Source organism: Vipera ursinii (assembly GCF_947247035.1).
Source record: "Vipera ursinii genome assembly, chromosome: 1".
Classification (NCBI taxonomy): Eukaryota; Metazoa; Chordata; class Lepidosauria; order Squamata; family Viperidae; genus Vipera; species Vipera ursinii.
In genome coordinates, this window is record NC_139512.1 from 138,882,700 (window position 1) to 138,909,857 (window position 27,158).

General features: G+C 37.3%; 1 protein-coding gene across 1 annotated transcript in view; it reads right to left on the minus strand.

The window, feature by feature from the left end:
* The window catches only part of LRP1B (LDL receptor related protein 1B), a gene marked incomplete at both ends in the record, with an annotated part of 936,568 nt that overhangs the window by 155,508 nt on the left and 753,902 nt on the right, over window positions 1-27,158 (minus strand). The window contains 8 exon segments of the mRNA XM_083348746.1: window positions 2,369-2,493; window positions 2,801-2,952; window positions 3,085-3,211; window positions 10,838-10,967; window positions 11,793-11,927; window positions 12,243-12,374; window positions 13,633-13,758; window positions 15,997-16,137. Coding sequence (XP_083204872.1) covers window positions 2,369-2,493; window positions 2,801-2,952; window positions 3,085-3,211; window positions 10,838-10,967; window positions 11,793-11,927; window positions 12,243-12,374; window positions 13,633-13,758; window positions 15,997-16,137 — 1,068 coding nt within the window.

Sequence of the window (27,158 nt, forward strand, 5' to 3'; positions counted from 1 at the left end):
TAAGAAAAGAAATGACAGTGAAGCTGGACTGGTAGATGTCTGGTAAAATAATATCTTTTAATTTTGGTGACCCTACCTTCAAGTCTAAGGAAGAATTCGAAGGTCATGCCTGGATTGGTTTACATACTTACAAATGAAAGAAAGATTTAAATTAGATTTAAAAAGTCATGGGTTTGACTTTTCAAAAACTTTCACAACTTTTTGTGAGCTGCTTATCTATTGGGGGGTTTCCTGTATTTATATCTTTATTGTCTCCTAAAGTGGATATTCTTCTCTTTACTCCGTTCTCTTCCTTCTCAAAAACTATGCTTATTGTTTTCCTATGAATAAGAAGGTACAAAAGTAATTTACTAGTTTATTATGGATTCATGGATTCTATATTGTATACAATTATTATTTTTATTTTGAAACTTTGACACATAGAAGAGAAAATGGTACTAATTTTCAAATTTGGAGCAAGACTTTTGGGTGACAATAGCAATGTTTTAGACTTCGAAAGGGTAGTAGTTACCGTAAATTATTATGTTCTATTTTTTTTCTTGATAGTAAAAATTATGTCATAGAACGATGCTCCCTGCAGGATATTCTGACATGGAAGCTTAGCAAACCTTTTGCTACATATTTTTTTAACCATTTGGAAAACTTTTTAAGATACTACTGCTACAAGTATCTTCTAAACATTTTCAGACTCATCTTTTCTGAAAAAATGATTAAAGGAGGAATTTGGGAAATTTTACAACTCATCCCTTTAATTAAACCAAATGTATACCTTATTATAACTTGTTTCCTGATAATTTACTATTTTAAGTACTGCTGTAGGAATGTTCCACTCTTTTCTTAACAGCTTTTCATTACTTGTCTTAATAACAAACATCCAGACAAATTTGTGCAGTTGAGAAGAAAACACTCAATTGTCTTTAACAGGATAAAAGATTGTTCACTATTACTATATACTTATCTCAGAGTAAATTTCACTGACTATTCCTGTATAAATATGCATAGAATATGAAAGATACATTTGTCAAAAATAGTGCAGCATTTTTTTAATCAATAGATATTTTTGTCATGTTTGCAAGAAAGTTCATGTGAGTATGTATATCAAGCATACAACACACATACACACAAACACACATTTTATTAGATTGAGTTTTTGTTTTTTACAAAATGGCTACACTTCAGTATGGACCAAAATGGGTATAGTTTGAAAACTTTTTTTAAAAAAATGTTAAGGTTTTTCCCTTTGATAGTGATCTTAGTTATAATGTGTTAGGGTTAGGGGTTAAGGTTAGGTTGAGGGTTGGTTAACAGTAACCCTATCAATAAGTGTCTGTAATGTTCATGTACATGTAGCATAGGTACCTCATAGGAAGGAAATTTGAAGGTCCTGTTCTCCAACACCCTGCCCAGGAATACTCAGATCGCTTCAGACAAATAGCTGCCCAACCTTTGCTTGAAAACTTCCAATGATGAACTCCAGAAGGCAGGCATAATAGCCCTCACAGAAATATCTCCTTGTTCCAGTTTTGAATCTCTCTTACTAAAGCTTCTACCCAGTGATTTTTGTTCTACCTCCTGGGCACTATGGAGAAGAAATTCACATCCTCTTCCTTATGATAGTCATTCAAGTATTGGAAGACTACTCTTTGTCCTCTCTTCTTTAGGCTCAACATACTTAGTTCTTTTAACTACTGTTTATTGGATGTAGCCTTCAAGCACACCATCATCTTTCACTCTTCACTGCACTATTTCAAATTTCTCAATATACTATTTCTATTGTAGAGGCAAAAAGATATAGTGTTCCAATTGTGGTCCAACCAATGCAGTATAAGTAGAAATATTAGTTCTTGTGATCTCAGCATTATATCTATGTTGATGCAGCCCAGGATTACATTGTCTATTTTGGCAACTACAGCATACTACTGATTCATGTTTAAACTATGGTCTTTTAAGACACCTAGATCCTTCTATTTCACAAGTACTACTGCTGAGCCTTGTCCTACCTATATCTGTGCATCTGATTTTTGTTTCTTATTGAATTGCAGAACTGTACAATCCTTACAGTTGGAAGACTGTTGGAAGACTCCTATATTCAAGATCCCTTTAAACCCTCCTCCTGTATTCTAAAGTGTTAGCCATCTCCTACGGCTTTGAGTCATTTTAAGTATGTCTTTGTGTTGTTTTATTTTTTTTCATAAATGGATAAAACTCATCCATATGTTTTATAAGCTAATGCCAATATCCAATATATGCCAATATGGAAAATTTACATCGTTCATTTATTTCAGAATTCATTATGGTAAATAATAGCATCATCACTACAGTATCTCCACATGTACAATCAAACACTTAAGTCTACAATAAGATTTACCTTTTTCACGACCTCTGTTGAAAACCTTTACTTCCTTCAAGTTTATTCCTAGGCCTGTCCTCATGGATACTGTCTCTGTGGCATCATTTTTTTTGCTTCGTCTGATAGATCCATTTGCATGAGCTCTGCCAAAAAATGTTGAAGGTATCTGACCCATAGTTCTCAACTAATTAAAAGTGAAAGAGACATTAATATGCAAGGAACATATGACCTAACAGAAACTGAAGAAACTGTGGTGTTTTTTTTTGTTTTTAATTTGCAATGTTGATATAGTTTAGCTATGTTGAATATTAAAAAGCCTTTAAAAAAACGCCCTCACTATGTGAGATCCTTTTAGTGATATTAGTAAAGAACTGCTATTTCTATAGGGGTGAAATATCCAGCACAGAAGTAACATTTTGAAACACAAATACTTATAGAAAAATAAATTACCTGTCAGACCAGTAGATGTAAGCCCCAAAGACTGTGACTGAAAACATATCCACGTTACTTCCTGACAGTACAATCTCCCGATTTCTTCCACTCTCAAGGTCAATTCTTTCTATCTTGTCCATTCGAGCATCACACCAATATAATTTATTTTCCTAAGAATCAATCAAAAAGTAAACTCCAAATATTTTATCCTATTTTTAATTAAGGCAATAAAATAGATTGTGATATTCATCTTTTAGCATAATGTAGCATGAATTATGTGTAGAAAAAATAGGAAAATTCACCTCAAGATCAACAGAAATTCCATTAGGCCACATGGCACCAGTACCAACAAGAACAGTCTTCTCTGATCCATCTAAACGAGCCTTGCCTATACATGGTGCCTGTCCCCATTCTGTCCAGAATAAATAACTAGAACATGGAAAAAATATTATGATCAAAAATAGGTTTATTAAAACTAATGGGTTGGAACAGAAAGAATATTGTGGAAGTTTTCATCACCACCACCCTTCATAGTGTGGTCCCTTTCCCCACATAGCTACCCATAGATATAAGAGACTTCCTGAAATCACTTAAAAGAGGGGGAAAGATCCTGTAGAAAAATTAAAATAAGCCAAGTTCTAGAAGAGAAACCCTGATATAAATATTACAATTTTATGAAGCTAGCATTTTTCAGAAATAAATAGGTACACCTATAAAATATTTCCATCTCTTTGAAAAAATGAAAAATTGCTGATGTCTATTCATTTTAGCTATTGTACTTTTTTCCTTCCAATATGTTCATACACACTTTTATATCTGCAAATATACTTTGTGACTTTTTTGTTGTTAATCTGAAATGTGAAGCTCAGCTTGTAAAACTTTCATACTCATGTATTCCTGGTCAATTCTATATAACATGGTTTTGAACCCTCATCTACCCCTGACAATTTACTGAGGAAAGACATATCTGACATCAGGTTCCAGGCGGCGCTGGGGTCCCCACCTGCCTTCTTTGCTCACAGCTCGGCAGATGCCTTAGTGGAAGCCTGGGAAAGAACAGCCACTGAGGCTCTTGACCGAGTTGTACCCCTGCGGCCCCTGACCCGGTGCAGATCCCGTCGAGCTCCATGGTTCTCTGCGGAGCTCCGGGAGATGAAGCGTCGGAGACGGGGCCTAGAGAGCGGTTGGAGGTCCAGCCGATCCGAATCCGACCGATTGCGACTAAGAGCCTACATTAGGTCTTATCTCGCTGCGATAAGGGAGGCGAGGTCTAACCACTTTGCCACCCTTATCGCGTCCGCAGATAATCGCCCGGCCGCCCTGTTTAGGGTGACTCGCTCCCTCCTAAATCAGGAGGTGAGGGAGGATCCCTTGCAGGGCCGTGCCGAGGAGTTTAACCAACATCTGTCGGACAAAATCGCTCGGATTCGGACCGGTCTGGACTCTGACTGGGCAGAGTCTGACGATCAGGACACGGGCGGTCTTGTCGATATCACCTGGGAGGAGTTTGATTCTGTGACTCCGGAGGAAGTGGACAGGATCATGGGGAGGCTGAGCACCACCACATGTTTATTGGACCCATGCCCTTCCTGGCTGGTCTATGCAGCCCGGGAGAAGACACGCAGCTGGTTCCAGGCAGTTATATCGGCTTCTTTGAGTGAGGGTATCTTCCCCGCCGTCTTGAAGGAGGCGGTGGTGAGGCCTCTCCTCAAGAAGCCTGCCTTGGACCCAGCTGTATTGAACAACTTTCGTCCTGTCTCCAACCTTCGCTTTCTTGCGAAGGTTGTTGAGAGTGTGGTGGCGCATCAGCTCCCTCTGGTCCTGGATGAAGCGGATTATCTAGACCCGTACCAATCGGGTTTCAGGCCCGGGCACAGCACGGAGACGGCATTGGTCGCGCTGGTGAATGATCTCTGGAGGGCTCGGGACAGGGGGCATTCCTCTGTTCTAGTCCTATTAGACCTCTCGGCGGCTTTCGATACCATCGACCATGGTATCTTGCTGCGGCGTCTCCGGGGGTTGGGAGTGGGAGGCACGGTTTTGCAGTGGTTCTCCTCCTATCTCCGGGGACGCTCGCAGTCGGTGTTGGCAGGAGGGCAGAGGTCGACCGCAAGGTCTCTCATTTGTGGAGTTCCTCAGGGGTCGGTCCTCTCGCCTCTCCTGTTCAACATCTATATGAAACCGCTGGGTGAGATCATTCGTGGTTTTGGAGTTGGGTATCATCAGTATGCTGATGATACCCAGCTTTTCTTTTCGACCCCAAACCACCCCAGTGATGCCCTCACCGTGATGTCCCGTTGCCTGGAGGCGGTTCGGGTCTGGATGGGGAGGAACAGACTTCAACTCAACCCCGACAAGACCGAGTGGCTTGGCATACCTTCATCCCGGGTTTATTCGGAATTATTACCCCCCGTAGATAGGGCTCGCAACTTGGGAGTCCTCCTAGATTCACGGCTCATCCTGGAAGACCATATAGGAGCTGTGACTAGGGGGGCTTTCGCCCAGGTTCGCCTGGTGCGCCAGTTGCGGCCCTATCTAAGCCGGGATGATCTATGCACGGTCACTCACGCGCTCGTGACCTCACGACTAGACTACTGCAACGCTCTCTACATGGGGCTGCCCTTGAGGACCACCCGGAAGCTCCAACTGGCACAGAATGCAGCCGCGAGAGTTGTGTTGGGAGTTTCCCGATACTCCCATGTCACACCTCTGCTCCGTGAGCTGCATTGGCTGCCAGTTGTCTTCCGGGTGAGATTCAAGGTACTAGTTATGGTATTTAAAGCCCTACATTGCAGGGGGCCGGAGTCCCTTAGGGAACACCTGCTGCCGGCGTCAACTTCCCTTCACCCTGTGCGTTCCCACAGAGAGGGACTCCTCAGGGTGCCACCGGTCAGAGAATGTAGACTGGTGGCCCCCAGGGGGAGATCTTTCTCTGTGGGCGCTCCGGAGCTATGGAACCAGTTACCGGTTGAGCTCCGGACGGCGCCGGATCTTCACTCCTTTCGCCGCGATCTGAAAACATACCTGTTCGAACAAGCCGGCCTGGCCTGAGGGTGGGATTGCTGGGGTTTTTATTATCATTTTATTGGGGGTTTTATTAATGTATTTATTGTTTTTTATGGGCATGTATTTAATAACTTTTTAATTTTTGTAACTTTATGTTTTATTCTTGCCCTGTACACCGCCCTGAGTCCTTCGGGAGAAGGGCGGTATAGAAATATTAATAAACTAAACTAAACTAAATACCAGAGCTGTAACCGACTATGTCCCAAATTATGGAGACACTGTTGCTTTACCAGTATTCCATTTACCTTTTTTATCTCAAATAATATATAGTTTAATCTTTCTGTGGTCAGTTTCTTGATCTGGTCTATCTCACTGGAGCTGACAGTTTTCTGGAATATTGTAGGATGAGAGAAGATGGATGAACCCCTTCCTTTCTAGATTTACTTTGTATTTATAGCCTAATTCTGTAGCAGGAAATCTGGTACCAGGAGGAGCTGACTCTAAGGTTTTGTTACGTATTCTCTCAAAGCTACAACAGAAGCTTCCAGAGGTTATGCCTGAGGAAGCTTTTACATGTGGATTTCAAACAACCTTGATGTCACAAACATCTAGCTTGCATCTTGTGAGAATATACTGTAGCTTTATTATCAATAATTAATTTGCCTAGTCTATCTTCCCCTTTGCAGGCTGCTTTCCTTGACAACTGCCCAAATTGGAAAATTACCTTGCCAAACCCACTTGGGATCATCCAATGCAGCCATAATAATAGCAGTCTTTTTTCCTACTTTGGCAGCTATTTTTCCCCTTCAAAAGGATATCCTAGCTATGTAATTCCAGGTACCCGAAAATCAATTTAGCGGGCTATTAATACAGCTTGCCAATAATTTAGAGGTCTCTATACAGATAGTCCTCAAGATAGGACAGGACACTTAAGGAACATTCAAAGATGCTCCCCAATTACATATGACTTTGTTTCAAAATTATGGTGGCTGCAGCGTCCCCTGGGTTCACTTGCCCTTATGATTAACCAGGGGGATGTGGCAGTATTCCCTCACTTCTCTCTCCCAATCCCACCCCAAAAAGAGTCCTGCAGCACTTAGGCCTGCTTCCCATATCTCCATTTTCAGCACTCAAAAAAATCATCATCATGCTTTCAGAGTTTTCTGCTCCAAGCAGCTGGTTGTTGGGAGACTGCAAACCTCTCCTGGCTCTTCTTAGGTTTTGGGAACCTGACCCTATTATGCAAAGGTAGTCGTTTCAGGATGAGCTTCCTAAAAACTTTCCTTGCTTTAATACCCCCTTCTCTCTGCAAAACATTTCTTCAATGAGCTCAGAAAAGTTAGGAGAGACAGACTTGTTCATTATTCTCTCCCCCTCTCCCCCTCGGGTTCTGAAACTAAACTCCCTCCCTCTGCCCTCCTATACATATCCCCTTTAACAAACTAATTTGCTAATTTACTGCATGCTGGAAAAGGGGTGACAAAATCTTTAAGTGAATTGCCTTGAAGAGCTGAAGGAAAAAATCAGCTCAAAAAATTTAGCCATTTAGAGCACAACATGCACAACAAACAGGACAGAAAACTAGGTCCTAGCAAAAAAAAAAAAAGCTATTTGTCTGGTTGCCTTTAGGGCCCACCTTTAGAGTCCTAGCTGGGCCCTAAGGCAGTTATACAAACAACAACAAGCTTTTAGGGGAGACCTAGGTGGGTCCTATGCTCACTTAACAACCTGCACAATCATTTAATGATTGCCCTAGGGAGAACAGGGATGGATGGTCATTATGCGAGGCAGTTCATTTAACATTTCTCCTGACATTTGACTGTAATGGGCAGGCTCTATTACAGTCCTAACCCAAAGGTTACCTGTATAAAATAGTATGGCAAAAGACGCTGGTAAACTCAGACATAGTGGGGCCTAAGGTTAAGTACAATTGCTTTTTAATTCATATCTTTTAATCTATTTGATAAAGTAGTTACATTTAAAGCTGGGCTCTTACTAAATAGTAACCACTTCCCTTTATTACATTTTTTGCTAGCCAACCCTAGAGCAGTCAGGGTATCAATGGAGCTAGAATCAGCCACAGGAGTTAAATAGACTGCAACATAGGCACTAATGGTAGAATTATCATTAACCTTAAGGTGGTCTTCCTACCTTGGGGAATACCTAATATTTCAAACTCAGCAGAGGTCCTAGTCGTAAATTTTATAAGCTCTCATAAACCCCACCCAGCCAATATTAATATTTTCCAAGCATGCTAGTAAAATATTTGCCTGTATCCCTGGAAACCATGATTTGAACAACATTATACATTGACTAGGGCTGGATTAAGAACAGCATTTAAAGTTTGTAGATTGAACAATTAACAATGTGCCAGAAGTCAGTTAGTTCCCTAGGATTTTTTTTAATTAATGATAAATAAAAAAAAAAATCAAGGAGTGGTGACTTTTTCAGGATCTGGAAGTTGAAAAAACCTCTCTATTTAGGAAGCTAGTTATATGCTCGTTACACAATGGCAAACAGTGCTTGGAGGTTAAGTTCTAGCAGCTAGACAGGAAAAGTTTTATAGCATACAATATAGATTTCCTTTTTCTATTTGCCAGTTTCCATGTGAGATGACATGTAGCATCCCTCACTAGCCCTTGGTTTCTCACTCAGAGATTCCTAAACTAATGAAATTAAAGAACTGAGACTTAATGCCACTACGAAGAGAAGTGCCAATTGGTGCTCCTGTCTTGGTGTCTCACTTCAACAATTCATTACAAATGCCTGGATTTAATCAGTGGTGGAATTCAGCCGGTTCACATCACTTTGGCAGAATCAGTAGCTAATTTTTTGTTGCCCAGGCCCAGAATGGACTTCTGGAGGCGGCATCCACACAGAGAACCGGTTGTTCACATATTTGAATCCCACCACTGGATTTAATCCATATGATTTTACATCTTTTTATATGTTTTTGTATTTATTTTGGTGGGGTTATTTGTGTTGATTTTGTTGTAAGCCTACCTGTATCATATATTTGATACAGGCATTAAAATAATGAAAAAGAAAAAAAAAACATTTCCATCTCTGAGAATAACAACAGCACAAATTTTTACATTACCATATAGTTTGCTATTAAGCATATCTTGCAAAAATATAGCCCACTTCTTATGTTATTGGATTGGCTGGACCAGGAGAAAATTCTGGTTGAGGAGCAAGCTTGATTATAGACATCAGTTTCACAATAAATCAGTAGATCATTTCAAAATTTTTATAGAGAGGTGCTGGCAAAAACACTCCTATATATTACTTTTGTTGAGTTAAAATCATTTTCAATTCTATTCCAAGCAATAGATTTTGATGGAAACTATTTTTCATATCAATTGATTGGTGCCTACTAATTAGGAATATGTATGAAAACACAGTTATTTAAGTCAGACTTGAAAGAGCTGGTCATCATAGAAGCCAGAAATGGTCCTTGTATGACTTGTGGACTTCCCAGAATTCCTGAGCAAGCCATGCTGGCTCAGGAATTCTGGGAGTTGAAGTCCCAGAGAGGGGCCACTGTTCCTTACCCCTGATCCAAGCCATCAACTAGTGAAACAGAGTGGTATTCTAATTTCTCTGCTGTAACATCGATGTGAATTGTGTGGTGGGTGCCTTCACCAAAAGGAACTCCAACCTCCCCAACTTAGTAACAGACATTTGACAGTATTGTACTGCTGTATGCCAATGATGCAGCAATTCTTTTATTTACATTGGTGGAACTCAGAAAGAGTCCTTAGTGGAATTTTGTAAGGGCTAAGTATTGCAGTCATTCAATGATGGTTTTCTTGGAATGACCTAGTTACCCCTAATATCAATGGCAATGGCAAATTGGAAATAACACTGAACAAGTTCCCTTTTTTCTCCCTCCTTCCCACCATCATTTAATTATGTCCAGTTCTTGGAGACTGCCTGATGAACTCTCTGTAGTTTTCTTAGCAAGATTTTTCTGCAGTGGTTTGCTCTTGCCTGCTTCCTAGGGCTGAGAGAAAGTGAGAGACCAAAGATCACTCATCTCGTTCTCGTTTTGTGCCCCATGCAGGACTAGAACTCACAATCTCCTAGCTCTTAGCCAGATACTTTAAGCACTACATTCAATTGGCTCTTTAATTTTCAAAAGGCTTGGCATAATTTTTCAAGCTTCCCAAGCTGGGAGACAAATTAATAATAATAATAATAATAATAATAATAATAATAATAATAATAATAATAATAATAATAATAATAGACCAATTTCTGCTGAAGCTAGCAATGGCACCAAGTCAATTGACCTTTCTTTTCCCCTCATTCTAAAGGAGGCAAATGCATACATGTCACCATCAAGCCTTTGAACGCTAAAACTGTATCTAAAATGTATAGAGCAAAACATAGGTTTTTGCCAGCATTCTTCCATATCCCATACTAATTTTCAAACACTTTAAAACTGGTATTTAAATGGAAACTGGTATGATTCCATTGGAGGTGAGAGTCCATGTTTGCCAACTGTTTACCATTTCCCAGGAGCTCACTGATTCCATTAATGGCTTTTAAAAGGGTAAACAAAAAACGTAAGATGAGATGAAATGAGATGAGATGAGATAAAGGAAGGCAAGGCAAGGCAAGATAAGATAAATAGATAAGATAATGAACAGGTCTTCAAGAGCTGTTTCTCCTAATCATTTGGAAATACCAAAATAAATCTAGGTCAAAAATGTCATGTTAGTATTAACTGTGCTGCCTTTTTAATGGAATCTTGTAATTGAAGATGCAACAAAATATACCATTTAAACTGAATTTTTTTTTGACTGCTAAAAGAAATGTACATATATCAACAGCTCATAAAACAGCATGGTAAACTAGATAAACATGATTTTATTTATGCTATTGTTGAAGCTGTATTTTAAAGCTTTAATGGTTTGTGGGCTAATGTCAAATTTACACTGTAACTTTAATCAATTTTACATACTATTCCTCATTAGCTTTCAATATTTTAAGATGCTTTTTAAGAAATATATTCATTTGCATGCATATCAATTATCAAGTTACCCTTTTCCAGGGTGCACTGCTATAGACCTTGGCTGATCCAGACCCTGAGATATGACAACATAGCGAAAGGAGCCATTAAGCCTAGAAACCTCAATAAAATTGAAGCCATGGTCTGTCCAATATATATTACCTGGAAGCAATAAGAAAATGCAGTTATGGAGACATAAGGCTATCATTAAACATATCAGTTATGATTACAAACAAAAAAAATACTAATATCAACTTTTCATAAATTAAATTACTAAAAAGCAAAATCAGTGGGCATATTTGTACTATTCTATGTGCTTTCTTTCTGCAAATTTCCTTATGTTAAAAATATATCTACACCATAATGGAACAATCTATTGTCTGGCAAATCACATGACCACTTTTTGTCAACCTAAAACCCAATTTTGTCAGCCTACGAATCCCCCCAATATTTAATTTGTTAAAATATCAATCACCATTTTTGACAGTGCAATTTTTCATTTTGTGGGGACACAGGGTAAAAGTGATTAGTTCACTGCAGACACAATGTACCTATATTGAGTAAAAATAATAATAATATTCCCTTATTGAATTAGTCCCACCATCACCATATGATTGGCTAAGTGATTTGTATTTCTTGGATAATTTAAAATACAATACAATAGAATAAATAGTACAGTTATCAGAAGAAAAGCATCCTACATCCTATGAAGAGACAAAAAGTCTCCGCTTTAAAAAAAAGGACTTGGATTTTTGTTATACTACTAAATAAGATTCTATTTTCTTATATTATCTGGTAATTTACTGTTATAAAGAAAAAACAGGTCCTAAAGGTGCTTTTTTTAAAAAAAAGTTTTTTAAAAAAGTTTTAAAAAAGTTTTTTTTTAAAAAAAGCACCTTTGGGACAAAACTGAAAGAATTGTTTGGCTATAAATCAGAAAAGATAAAGTAAAATGACTAAAAATAATAAAAATAACAAAAAACCTACCCGCTATCCAGTCCACTGCAATGCCTTCCACTCTTCCCAAACCATTTGTAATGATATCTTCCTTCCATGTCTGATCTCTGCTACCTCTGCTTATTTTATTGAATCCCATGTCAGTCCAGTAGATTGTATCATTTCCTATAGAATAAATATTTAAAATACTGTTTCCAACAATATCTTATTCACTGGGCATACTCTGATCTTTTAGTTTGAAGTGCTTCTATAACATGATTATTTTTGAAATTCATCTTTGCTCTTTCCATTTGTAAATGTTTGGGTATAAAATTTACTGAAAATCAGTATATATGTCATATACATTTCTCCCCCTTTTTACATTTTTGCAACTGTTTTTCTTAATATAGATCTATGTAACTGAGAACGAAGAATAGTGATCTTATGTAACTTTGAGACTTCTAAATTTACAGTCCTTTTATAAGTAAAACATATATTTACCTGCATGAAAGTCTATACCAACAGCAAAAGATGTTCCTGTTATAGGCATTAATGCATCTGTTTTGTCATTTGGATCAAGAGGGATTCCCCTGATTCCTTCATGAATAGAATACAAGAGAAATGACTCTATACCTAAAGAAAAATAATAATATTTCACAATTGTTGATATATTATTATGATAATATATTATAACAAGCAGTTATAAAGCCAAAAGACAAACTTCTGGCTCTTAATTAGTTGTATTATGATGAGGTGGGAGGGATCATCAAGATATCAAGAAGGAAAATAGAAAAATCAATGTAGAAAAAACAGAATGTCATTAAAAGCTAGTACAGGTAGTCCTCAACCTATGATCACAATTCAGCTCCAAAATTCCACTACTGAGCAAGGCAGTTGTTATGTGAATTTTGGCCCATTTTATAATCTTTTTTGCAAAGTTGCTAAGCCAATCACATGGTCGTTAAAAGAAACTAGCTTCTCCCATTGATTTTGCTTGTCTGAAACTGGGTGGGAAGGATGACCCTCATGAGATTTTATTGTATCTTTTTGGAACTCTAACCTGCATCTGTCTAAATATACTCTTAAGAAGCTTGATTCTACTGTCACATACTTCTGCTAAATATGGACTTCAGTGAAGGAACTGAGATTTTAAGCTTCTAACCATGATTATGTCAACATTCTTGCAAGAAGTCTGAAAATTGATGTTCAAGTCATCAAGTTAATTTTAATTAAGAATTTGTCCTAGGGACATAATTTGAAAAACTGATTAGATTTTTATTTATTTTATCATCAATAAACTGAAATAAATTATTTGATTTTGCAACTATTTTAAATAATGATTTTAGTACCCCTAAATGATTGTGCAAATACTCTGCTTTTACCTCTGTCAATATGTATCTCTGAATGAATGAACCTTTATTCTCAAAGTACAACATGTGTACAGTGAGATTGGCTGAGCTTCCCTTCGTGCCCCCTCACAACTCATAGTGACAACAAAGCCACCATCTTGTTATACCATTTCAATAAATACAACACAGATTTTTTTTTAAAAAAAACACCTTGGGGGGATGCAGGTACTATTGGTTATACCTATTTTTGATGCTCTGAATGTTTACATTTTGTGGGCAAATTATATAAATTACTAATTCTAGAATTATATAACCAAAGATTATATAAGTTTATTTTATAAACCTAACAACAAAATTAGTAAAGAACTGAGTCTATTCATTAAAAAAAACTCCTAACCAACCCTCAGAAAACACAGTCACAAAGACCCCAGAGCATGATATTCTTTTCTTCCACTATCAATAATACATTTGACTTTTGGGATTATTAAATTTGTATTTTGAGTTCTTTTACTTAGCCCCTGAAAATAAATAAATGATTATACCTTGACATGTCATACGATTTTTCTGAAGATTATAACCTACAGTACATAAGCATGTTCGAGTGGATTCTGAAGTTGGTAAGCAAAGTTGGGAACATCCTCCATTATTTATCTGGCAAGAATTGCTACCTATTAAAATTACAGAAACAATGAAGTTTTACAAAATTTTTATAAGGTACCAATGATTTCATTACATTACATATTAGTAGGTAGTAGGTAGAAGCAACTGATAAACCTTGTTTGGATTTGAAAGCTAAGCAGCATTGTGTATGATCAATATTTGTACAGAAGACCTCCAGGGTATAGTTAAGCTGTAGGTATGGATATGTAGTGAGCAGAAATCAAACTCAGTTTGAAGAAGATCTTACTAATTAATTTCATACAGAATTCATAAAAAATAGGTCATCTGCCCTGTTACATACGGTATTCCTGACATACCTTTCTTTTTTGAAGTACCAATAGCAAATTACCTATAGTTGTTCACCATTAGAAATTCAGAATTTGCTCTAAGTGGTTGCCCATAGAATAATAAAGCTAGCTCAAAAAGGCTTGCTTTTTTAAAAAAAATGGGAAGAGAAAGTACACATTTTGATTAAAACACTTTGAGCTATAACCATAAGCTGAAAGGATAACTTTACAAATGTGAAAGTTAGTTTTCAAATAATTTGACTTAAATGTAGAAAAGTTGGAAGTAAACCCTTCTTTTTTCTTAAAGTAAGGCCCAAGTAACCCATTGCATAAATCAGGGAAAGAAGAGTTTGAAAGCTGGATTTATAAATAGGGTTTCTACCTGAAATCCTCAGTTGTTTAAATTCTGTTGTTGTAGTTTTATACAATAATAAATTGGTTGTTATATATTTTTGTTATATATTCTTTATAACTTAACCCCATTGTTCAGGTTTTTTTTTGTTAAAGTCAGATCTCATTGCATTGAGCTTTGAAATAAGTGGTAAACTCTTCATGCCTCTCTCTATAAGTTGATTGGAGATGAGGAGTCATCATCCAGTGTTTGCATGGGTGAATCAGACAGGCGTTAACATTTCTCCATAGTCTCTCAAAACTTACAACCTTGAATGCAGTTACACTCAGGCTTTATCTGACAAGGTAGGACTAATATAACAAATTGGGGCTCTACATGTGACTCCTCTTGAAAACATCCAGAAAATGCAACTAGTTCTGAATGCAGCAATGTGCCCAGTTCTGGGCACCCCAAGCTTTGCCCTTGTTACAATGCTATTGCATTGCTTTCTGGGTGAAATTCAAGAGGCTGGATTTTACCCTTAAATGTTTTCTCACCACAGGGCTAGGTTACTTACTTGGTTTTTCTTAATGATATCTGCTGTGTATAGAATTCCTTTAAATATTGTCACCTAGTGGGACCTTGAAGATGTGTCCTTGGCTACTCCTGCCTTTGGAACTGAGTCCCATCTGAGATCCGGGGAGGCTCTACCCTTATAATTTTCTGAAAGGATATAGTATGGGTTCTTATTGCATCTTGGTGGGAAGGGTATGGTGTGTTTTATGCTATAGTTTTTTATTGGTTGCCATGAGCCTCCTAGGATCACTGTGTGAGCTAGGCAGCCAAATAGATTAAAAACTATATATTAAATAAACAAAAATACTTCTCACTAGTTATTGATTTCTTATGAGCTTGCCTAATTGATTCTAGTTTCAAATCATCAGCTGAAGCCTGAATGTAACTGCATTCAAAGTTGTACATTTTGAGAGTATGAAGAGATTTTCAAGCTTGCCTGATTCATTCATGCAAAGAGTGGATGATGATGTAGATGCCTCAACTTTTTCTTACCAATCAATATAGAGAGATGAATATTTCCATTATTTCCAAGCTCAGTGCAAGAAGCTCGACTTTAACAAAAAAACTGTACAATGGGGATAAGTTATAAAGGATATATAACAAAGAATATATGTAGAAGATACTTTAAGGTAGATAATAAACTAAGCAATGATGTCTTTGGTTTTAATTAAGACACTGGAGCTAACATCAACCAATCGTTCTGCAAAGCAATATTAATAAAACACACTATATCCTCTTTCAGTGGTTCCAAAGCAAAATGTTCATGGATGCATAGAGCACGTATATCAACAGAAACCCCTGAGCTATAAAGATAATTATTATAGAAAGATAGGTAATTATTTTGTTTTGTTTTATCTTCCAGTAGTTCTCTGTCATTACCACTTAACGTCATAGGGTTTTCCAATGATTTGGAAATTTCTGGGGGCACAGCTGACTATGGAAAAAGAAGGAACTAGTAAAAAAAAATCACGTTAGTTCATGGGAGCTGAAGTATATTCCTCCATAAAGAGATTTATGTATTTTATTATTCAAAAACCTAATGTGTGGTTTACCTTTCTGTCCTGCTTTGTCATATATTTTCATATGTACAATTCCTGAAGTTTTGTTTCGCAAAACTGTAGGATTCCTTCCATCTTTTTTATTACAGGTGCCCAGTTGGCCTAAGTTATGGTCTGCCCACCATAACTTTTTATCTGTAAAAATTAAGCACTTCCATTAAAGAATATTTAAATTAATAAACATACCATATACAGTACATAATTACATACATACAAAACAATTTGTAAAACTAGAAAAAAAAACCTGAAAAATGCAAGAATAGTAACATAGAAAGCACACAGCAGAAATCTAATCAGCACATGATTTAAGTCATGGATCATGAGGCTATGTTATCCTAGTCCAGTGATGGTGAACCTTTTAGAAACCGAGTACCCAAACTACAACCCAAAACCCACTTATGTATTGTTGGGTGCTTGGTGGGCATGGGCCATTGGGTGGGTGTTGTCCATTGGGTGGGCATGGCTGCGGTGGTAACGGCAGACTGGGTGGGACTAAAAAGTTCAATCAATCAATTCCAATATATTTTTTTCCTGCAAGAAGTTGAAATTGATTGATTGATTGAATCTTTCTTTTTTTTTGCACACAGCGGTGGAGGCCTAAAGTGAAAAGGTTTTATAAAACCCAGCTGAAGGCCTAGGACTGGGATGACGGCACGCATGCCCACAGAGAGGGCTCTGCGTGCCATCTCTGGCATGCGTGCCATAGGTTCACCACCACGGTCCTAGTCTATTATGCCCATCCATGCTACAATGCCACCAATTACCCTAACAATTTTGAATCAAGGACAACCCTAAAACACCCTTCTGTTGCTTTGAAGGGAGTGCAATCTTAGTTGCAAAAGTCTGTTCTCCTATTTCTCAAACTGAGACCAACCTAAAGACAGCATTTCCATCTTATCTGTATCCAGCTTCAGTTTATTAGTTTTCCTTTAGTCCATTACTACCTCCATTTAACTATCAAACACCTTAATTCTTCAATGGTACTGCATCTACATGGAGGGAAGTGTGTAGTGGAGTGCCCAGTGCTCTGTTCTGGGCCCAGTGCTCTTCAACATCTTCATCAATGATTTGGATGAGGAGATATATGGGGAACTCAACAAATTTGCAGATGACAACAACCTGGCAGGAATAGTCAACACTCCGGAAGATAGGCTTAAGATACAGAAGGATCTTGACAGACTTGAACATTGGGTGCTATCTAACAAAATGAAATTCAATGGTGAAAAAAGTAAGGTTCTAAATTTAGGCAAGAAAATGCACAGGTACAGTATAGGTGGTATCTTGCTCAATGGTAGTCACTGTGAGAGGGATGTTGGAATCCTAGTGGACAATCACTTAAATATAAGCCAGCAGTCTGCTACAGCTGCCAAAAAAGCCAACACAGTGCTAGGCTGCATTAACAGAGGGATAGAATCAAGATCATGTGAAGTGTTAATACCATTTTATAACACCTTGGTAAGGCCACACTTGGAATACTGTATCCAATTTTGGTCACCACAATGTAAAAAAAAGATGTTGAGACTCTAGAAAGAGTACAGAGAAAAGCAACAAAGATGATCAGGACACTGGAGACTAAAACACATAAAAAACGGTTGCTGGAATTGGGTATGCCTAGTTTAATGAAAAGAAGTACTGGTGGTGACATGATAGCAATATTCCAATATCTCAGGGGTTGCCATAAAGAAGAGGGAGTCAAGCTATTGTCCAAAACATATGAAGGCAAGACAAGAAGCAATAGATAGAAACTAATCAAAGAGAGAAGCAACCTAGAAATAAGGGGGGGGGAAATCCTAACAGTTAGAACAATTAATCAGTGGAACAACCTGGCTCCAGAAGTTGTGAATCCTTCAACACTGGAAGTTTTTAAGAAGAGACTGGACAACCAATTATCAGAAATGATATAGGGTTTCTTGCCTGAGCAGGAGGTCAGACTAGAAGATCTCTAAGGTCCCTTTCAATATTATTATTATTATTATTATTATTATTATTATTATTATTATTATTATTATTATTATTATTATTATTATTAATTATTATTATTATTATTATTATTATTATTATTATTATTATTATTATTATTATTATTATTATGTCCTGATACAGATGGAAAGATGAAATAAAGTTACATGTTATGAGCATACTGATATCACTGAACACTGAAATCTCTGAATGACTATTGCCAGGAATATCATGTCATAATTTGAACACAAAACAGAAAAAAATAAATAAAAGAATCTATAGAATTAAAAACATAAACTCCATGAGGCTCTCAACTATCATTCCCTAATAGTGACCTTGAGACAGTGTAAGACTGTGAATCCAATTCTCAATCATTAATACACTCCAGCAATATTCTATTATTATTAAAATTCACTGAGAAATCCATATCACAATTACTGAGATATCCATGAAAATCGACAAGATAGCACTCCCTATCTCTCTCCCCAAAATGATTATTAACCAGTGCAACTAAATCCATTTCAGTTAGATATCTAGCCACATTTATAGATAACCAAATTCTTCTAAAAAGTATTTAAAGTACAATTTATTATTTTAAATCATTTATTTTAAGTTCCTTTGGATATCATAACTATTTAAATTGAGTTATCCTAGAAGAAACTTCAGAGATACCGTAAAATGATAAGGCACAGTTTCATTAAAGAGCTGCTGACAAGTACTATGAAAGCATTCAGGTAGTATCTGAAGCTTTTTTCCTATATCAATCTGAATACATACATGCCCATATCTTGAATATGTATTTCACTAAGCAAAGCTTTGCTATCCCTGGAGAGTGGGATGGAATAGTAATTTGCTGTAATTCTACCTTTATTCACAGAAGGATGAGACATAAGGTCTGAAGGCTTTGGTAGTGAGATTCAGGCACAGACATCATATTTTTGCATCCCTGTATAAATCTGGAAACAGAAGGAACTACGGAGTTGATATTTGCTACAGCTGCAGCAATACCATTGCAGATGGTTTCTGCAGCAAACTGTGATGATATTAATATGATGACATCACACAAATGTCACATGACATACTTGATTATTTATATGTCAGATGCATATTGTAGCATTTATGTGATGATGATAATGTCATGCATATGTTGCAATTTGACCTCTTTTCCTTTTCAGGACACATAAATGTGTAGTATTGCAGGGAGTTATTCATTCCAAATTGCATCATAATGATACAATATACCACAATCACATTATCAAAGATCACACTGTAAATGATGAAACCAAAAAAAGCCTGATCAGATGAATTTCTTGTTAATTTTTTTATAGATCAACCTTTTTTGTCATAGAACGCACCGGAACTCTGTTCCGGTACCTTTTTTCGACAGATTTTCCAGAGTTGTGTTCTTTTCCTATTGTTGCCCTTCCTATCCTTGTTTGTTTGTGAAAATGCCTCGTTGGCGGTACGGTGCGAGCAGGGTCTCCTCCAGCACTGTCTGCCTCCTCTAGAAGGAGCCATGAGGTGCCGGAGCACCACAGCCAGAGCGTGGCTTGATTGGCTGTCTACGAAAATCTATTTTTAGTCTTTTATACTTTATATTCAAACTGCAGAGGGGAAGAATAAGAATAAAGGCAATGTCTTGTGAATTGGAGGTATTATTATTATTAATAACATATATTAATTATGTATTGGTCAGATGTAAAGGTGGACGGACCTACAGTATGAGGTTTAATCAGATCTATTTATTAAATTGACTTTAACTTCAAGGTAAATTAAAAGTCACTGACAAAGTTTCAACTTTACTTTTTTTCAAGTCAACATCCATATTAAACTCCAAATGTAAATTTTTCCACCTTGTTTGACAACTTCTTAAAAATAATTCAATCTTTTACAAGCAACCAAATTTTGTTTTATTGGGCCAATTTCATTTCACATAGAAAGCTGACATTTCTGCTGATTAAACTAAATGGGCATGCCAGTGGTAAATGTCCCAAAAGATTAATAAAATGCCTTCTTGTAATTTTAGATTGACTAAAAAATTGAAGAAGTTTTTTTTCAACTACAAAGGTAAACCTTGTAGGGTAGGCAAGGCGGGTTGTATGACGTGTGTGAGTTCTGGCACCTTTTTATTTTATTTTTTTACAAAAAAAGCACTGGATCTATTGGGGCATTTATTTTGTTATATGTCTATAATCAATCATCAGTATATAAATATTTCCTTCATTATTTTTTGAGGACCTTATTTCAGAAATATTAAAATCTGACCTAAAGAATCTAAAAGATATGGAAGCTAAGGGCCAATTTCTATATGCTAAAATAACTGAATGCTGTAGTAAAGCAGTATCTATGCTAAAATATTAACTACAACACTAGCAACAGAAAATTATACCATCTTCAATGCATCTAGATTAATTGGATTCATAACAAATAAAATATTTTTAATAACAACTTTATTAAAATTTACAAATGCAAAGGTAAAAATCTAATAGAAACTAAGGGCAATGTAAAAAAGAAAAAGAAAAGCCCAAAGAGGCAGGAAAAAAGAAGATATATAAAAGATAATTCCATATATCCTCCAGACAAGTATAAACAGTTTCAGTAACTCAACACCTTCTCTAGTATTTCAATTTCAGAAAAGCATCTTTTCTTCCTATTTCTTATTCCTTATCAATAATCAAATTGTAAAAACTCATAATTTAATCCTAATCGGCAAAAGGCTATTAAGAACTACTAGAAATAGTAAAACACACACAGAGAGACACAGAAATACATAGTTGTACTAGCCTTACTAAAAAAATCAATCTTGTAATTCAACTGATCACTTTATCTAAGAAATAAAGCAAAAGAAATCCCTGTCGACCTACAAACTGATCTGTGTCATTCTGTCCTGGTCAAAAAAAGATCTCTGAGCCTCAAGAAACCACACCATATATATTTTAACCCTGACTGAATACGTTCAGTACGCAGACCTTCTGTCTGTTTTTAAAAAGCTTGATATTTTTAAAATTAAATAATGTCCCAAAAGTTTATTTCTTATCATTTTCTCTTTGTTTTCTCTCAGAAACAGTTTTATTGGTTTCACAAATTCCTTTTGTAAATCCAAAACAGGTAGCCTTTTTATATCTCTCTTCCGATTTATTATTTGCATGTCCTCTTTAATTATTAAGAAATCTGTTTTCATTTGTAATTCCATTTTGGCATCTTTTTCCATATCACTTACTGTATGAGCTGCCATTTTTAAGTCCATTTTCTGATCCATAGCATCTTTCCCCATATCTCTTTTGTAATCCAGCATTTTTTAAAATTCCAAATCCACATTCAATTCAGTCAGCTTTATACAATAAAATCTGAGGTTCTTCTATATATTTATTATAGTTTAAACCAGGCATGTCAAACTGTTGGCCTGCAGGCTGGATGTGTCATGCCAAAACTGCACCTACCCCATTGTCGGCAATGGGGAAAAAGTCGTGATACGTCACACAATGTCATATGACGTCGCGAGTTTGACATGCCTGGTTTAAGCAATCTTGTAAGTAATTTCTGAATACATTGTTCTGAAGCAGCCTTAACTTCTTCTGTAGTCAAATATTGCTCCATAAGAAGGGTCCCTTCTTATTAGTATAATGAAATATTTTTTTTCTCTGAGCCATGTTCATTTCTGCCATTGCTGTCCCCAGAAGTCCAGAAATTGATAAATTCTTACAATATTTGCCTTATGGTTGTTATGGATATAGATGCAGATAAATAAGTATCACTTATTCAAATTTTGTTGGATGTAGAAAAGAGTTTTTATATGGATCAAATTCAACTTACAAAGTGTATTTTCAGATAATTGTTTTCCATTACCATTTGATTACGATGAGTTACTGTATTTCCATGAATATATATACTGTATATATATATATATATTTCATGGAAATATATATATATATTTCGCGGTGGCTCAGTGGGTTAGGACGCTGAGCTTGTCGATCAGAAGGTTGGCAGTTTGGCGGGTCGAATCCCGAGTGCCGCGTAACAGAGTGAGCGCCTGTTACTCGTCCCAGCTTCTGCCAACCTAGCAGTTCAAAAGCACGTAAAAATGCAAGTAGAAAAATAGGGACCACTACGGTGGGAAGGTAACAGCGTTCCATGCGCCTTTGGCGTCTAGTCATGCTGGCCACATGACCATGGAGACGTCCTCGGACAAGCGCTGGCTCTTTGGCTTTGAAACGGAGATGAGCACTGACCCCTAGAGTCGAAAATGACTAGCACGCATGTGCGGGGGAACCTTTACCTTTACCTTTATATATATATATATATATATATATATATATATATATATATATATATATATATATATATATATATATATATATATATTAACAAACAAATGAACACTGGGATAGAATTAAAAACTAAAACAGTTTTTATTGCTGAAAAATCAAGCTTTCGTTGGCCAACTGCCAACGTCATCAGGATGGAGATGCTGGGGTGGGGAGATTCCGTTTATACTGTTGGTGTCTGCACTCTGCTCATGGAGCATGCTCAGATCTGTTTGTTGAGGTCTGCCGTATTTCTTTGAGTTGTCGCGCATCCGTTTTTGGGATGTATTTGTCTCTGGGTATCTGTTGTTAAAAGTGAATTGTTTATAGCTCCATGTGTTGTAGCCATAACCCTGGTCATTGTCCGTGTTCTCATGCCAGGGATCTTAAATGGTTGTTGCTCTTCTTCCTTGTGTTCGACATTGCAGAGTGGTTGTGTGCTGGTGCAACCTTGGATTTGATGCAATGAGATAATTTGTGAATTCTTGCGCTGTTTGTCTTCATGTCGCGCACGTCGTTGCTCTTCCCAATTTTTTAGTGCCTGGTATGCAGGGGGGAGGTCTATATGCCGGTTGATGGAGGAATGGTTTGAAAACCAGGCTTCCTTAAACAGGCGGCCGCCTTTAGTGTTGTCACTGGCAATAGCTTCAGTCCCTGCTAGATTAAAGGCATGGTTGTGTGTAGCCATGTGTGTCCACACCTGTGAACGTTGTTCTTGTCTTCTAATAGCAAGCTTGTGTTCATGCACCCTAGTCCTCAGTCGTTTTGCTGTCTCCCCAATGTAATTGCAATTGCAATTCTGGCATGATATCTTGTATACGACCGAGGCTTTTTCTTCATTGGGGAGTGGATCTTTAGGGCGCATGACGCAAGCTCGTAAGGTCCGATCAGGTCTGTGGGCAACACCGACTTTGTGAGGGGTTAGTATGCGCGCTGTGGCCTCGGATACACCGTGGATATAAGGCAGTGTTATCCGTGATGTTATCCGTGCTCAAAAAAATAAAGGGAACACTTAAATAACACAATGTACAGTATTTAATAGTAGGATGTCTTATCTTGTGTTCCCTTTATTTTTTTGTGATATATATATATATATATATATATATATATATATATATATATATATATATATATATATATATATATATATATATATATACACACACACATACATACATACATATATATGTTTTCTGAGGTTTTCGCGGGTGTTTGTATGTGGATCTTTGGTCATTCGGGTTTTTTCCCACACCTTCAATTATACGTGGCTGCGGCTGATGCTGGCTTGCCACCTCCTTTGCTGGCCACGCCCACCCACCCCAGGCTTTTTGGGGGTAGGGCTTATAATAGGACCACCCAAAAAAAATCAGGCTAGGGCTTCTTTTTTTTTGTGGGTGAGTCTTATTTTTGGGGAAACACAGTATTACCAATATATTTGTGTCTTGATCCACTGAATAACATTATCATTGTCTCCAATTTTGTATTTAGTTTTGAACCGCTATCTTCTTTTAGACATTAGTGGTGTGCGGGACACTCAACTAAATATTTTTTTCTTGTATGCCAATGACATTAAGGCTGTTTTTGATAATTATACAATATTGTTAACAAAAAAAATCACATTTTATCAATTTAGTTTTTAGTATTTATATCCTGGTTATACCATTAACAGGAAAATATTTATTTATTTATTTATTTTATTTATTTATTTGTTTTTATAAACCGCCCTTCTCCCGAGGGACTCGGGGCGGTGTACAGAGTAAGGTAGGCAAACATAATGAAACAGTACTGAAAAACAATAATCAAAACAAACTGGGACCCCAATTAGAGCTATCAGGCCAGGCAGGACTGCTGGAATAGTTAAGTCTTTAAGTCGCGCCGGAAGGTGCGGAGGTCGGGGGCCATCCGGATTTCAGTTGGTAAGCAGTTCCAGAGGGCTGGCGCACCCACTGAGAATGCCCTCCCCCTGGGGGCCACCAGCCGACATTCCTTGAGCGGTGGCACCCTGAGGAGGCCCTCTCTGTGGGAGCGCACAGGGCGGTGGGGTGTTGACATTGGCAGAAGATGCTCCCGTAGGTAGTCCGGACCCATGCCATGTAGGGCTTTGTATGTCATTGTTAGCACCTTGAACTTCACTCGGAAGGCAACCGGAAGCCAGTGCAGCGCACGGAGGAGAGGTGTGATATGGGAGTATCGGGAGGCTCCCAAAAGTGTCCGTGCCGCTGCACTTTGCACCAGTTGAAGCTTCCGAGTGGATCTCAAGGGCAGCCCCATGTAGAGAAATATCTAATTTCTTGACTTTTAGATCAATGATATCTATTGATTTCTGTAAGAGATTAGGGTTTACAATTTGTACAGACTCCATAATGTCTGGGATAGAGTGGGATGAGGGGTGGCCATGATAGAATACACTGCACCTTTTGCTGGATCCATCTGTATGCCTTCTGAGGATATTCTATAACCTAAATAGTCCAGTTAAATCAGATCAAATGTGCATTTTTCTACTATATCAAAAAGCTTATTGTTCCATAATTTTTGCAATACATTTCTGACATGGGTTACAAAAACATATTTATCTAAAATGTCTGCAAAAATTTAGACAAATTTAATCTACAATTAACCAGGCCAAAAGCTGGTTCAAAGTTTTCACATCTTCTCAACCACTCCTCTGCCGCTGTGACCCCTCCCACCCCTTTTAGTACAAACAGATACATCAGATGTGTTGATAGGAACAGTTCTACTCCAAGCAGAGAAGGGAGTACACACTTGTATGTGTGTTTTACTTAAGAGCATTGCACCACGTAGAGAGAAATTATGCTATTGGTAGCAAAAAAAATGTCTTGCAACAATGGAGACACCTGCTGGAAGGAGCAACCCACCCACTTACCATACAAATCCATGCTGACCATAAAAATTTAGAGGTGCTGCAAACACCACATCTCTCATACCCTGGCAAATCAGATGTGCACAATTCTCTTTTACTTTGATTTTTTACATTTTCTATATTGCAGGCTCCCAGAACAAGTTTCCAGACACTTTTTCATGCAAGCCAGAGTATCAAGTTCCCCAATCACGCCTCCCACCCCCAGCATTGATAATGCAGGCAAGCAACTTTAAGGCCTATGGTAAGACAGATCGATGCAAAAGGCTGAGAGCAGAAAGGTGGGCTGATGATCTCTTTGATTAGATTAAGGTATTGTAGCAGCAGGATGTATATGCTAGGGCCTGGATGGATAAACTCAAGACCGATCAACAAGCTATTGTTTCACTTTTAACAAAGGTGGGAAAAAGCTATTGTACAATGGATGTCTATGTGCCTTTTCTCCTAAGGGAGGAAGAAGAACAGCTGTGCCTTGACAGCTGACAGAAGGACACATGGGAATTTTAAAAGTCAATATATACTTCTAAGAGAATTTTGGTGGCCAAAATCCTGCACTGAGCTAAAGGATTATAGCTTCCTCCAGCCATGTCTGTTGGAGAGCAGACCCAATCCCTGGTAAGCCATTTGTCTTGTTGCAACTGCTAAACACCCCCATCCCCCAACCTTGGGACACTATTTTGCTAGATTTCATCACTGATCTTCCTTCAATGTGGGGATATACTACCATATTAGTAGTAGTGGATTTATTTACCAAATTGACCTATTTCATTCCTTTCAGGGGTCTTCCAACAGCTCAAGAAATGGCTCAAAATGTTTTATTCCATGTCTTTAGATATAGAAGGTTGGTTAATAATGTCATAAAAGACAGAGAAGTCAATTTACTTCCAATGTTTGGAGGGCACCCTTGCAATTATTAAATCTTAAAATACATATGTCATTTGTCCATCATATGACTCCAATAGAGAAGCTGAGAAGGTTAACCAACTACTGCAGAAATGTTTAAGACACTATATTTCTGGACACCTGGACTTATTTCATATCATTAGCTGAATTTGCTTATGGCAATGTGTGCAATGGTATATCTCCATTCCAGGCAACATATAGTTCCACCTATAGGTCTTACTAACAAACAGAAAAGAAATGCTATTCCTTGCACCACAAATTTTTCTACATAAAAAATATAGCTATTTTCCTGAGCTTTGGAGTGCCTTCAGAGCCTGTGAATTATTTTTGTTGGAATATATTGCATCTACATTGCTTAAAAATAACTTAAGAGTGTGGATTGTCCATTTATTTTGTATTTTTGATTATGGTTTTGCTGGTTTAATTATTGCTGCTGTTCACCACCTAGAGTCATTTGTTTGAAATAGGTGACCATATAAAATAAACCTTTATTGCTTCTGATTATAGATTGGCTCTCAATTATCTTCCTCCCTCCTCCTTCCCTAAGGAAATGCTAAACCATGCTTGTGTTAGATTTTCGGAATATATCGTTATTTGGACTCATCATAAGCTATTTACGACTCTTGCAATTTACAAACTGAACTTCACTCGGAAGGCAACCGGAAGCCAGTGCAGCGCACGGAGGAGAGGTGTGATATGGGAGTATCGGGAGGCTCCCAAAAGTGTCCGTGCCGCTGCACTTTGCACCAGTTGAAGCTTCCGAGTGGATCTCAAGGGCAGCCCCATGTAGAGAAATATCTAATTTCTTGACTTTTAGATCAATGATATCTATTGATTTCTGTAAGAGATTAGGGTTTACAATTTGTACAGACTCCATAATGTCTGGGATAGAGTGGGATGAGGGGTGGCCATGATAGAATACACTGCACCTTTTGCTGGATCCATCTGTATGCCTTCTGGGGATATTCTATAACCTAAATAGTCCAGTTAAATCAGATCAAATGTGCATTTTTCTACTATATCAAAAAGCTTATTGTTCCATAATTTTTGCAATACATTTCTGACATGGGTTACAAAAACATATTTATCTAAAATGTCTGCAAAAATTTAGA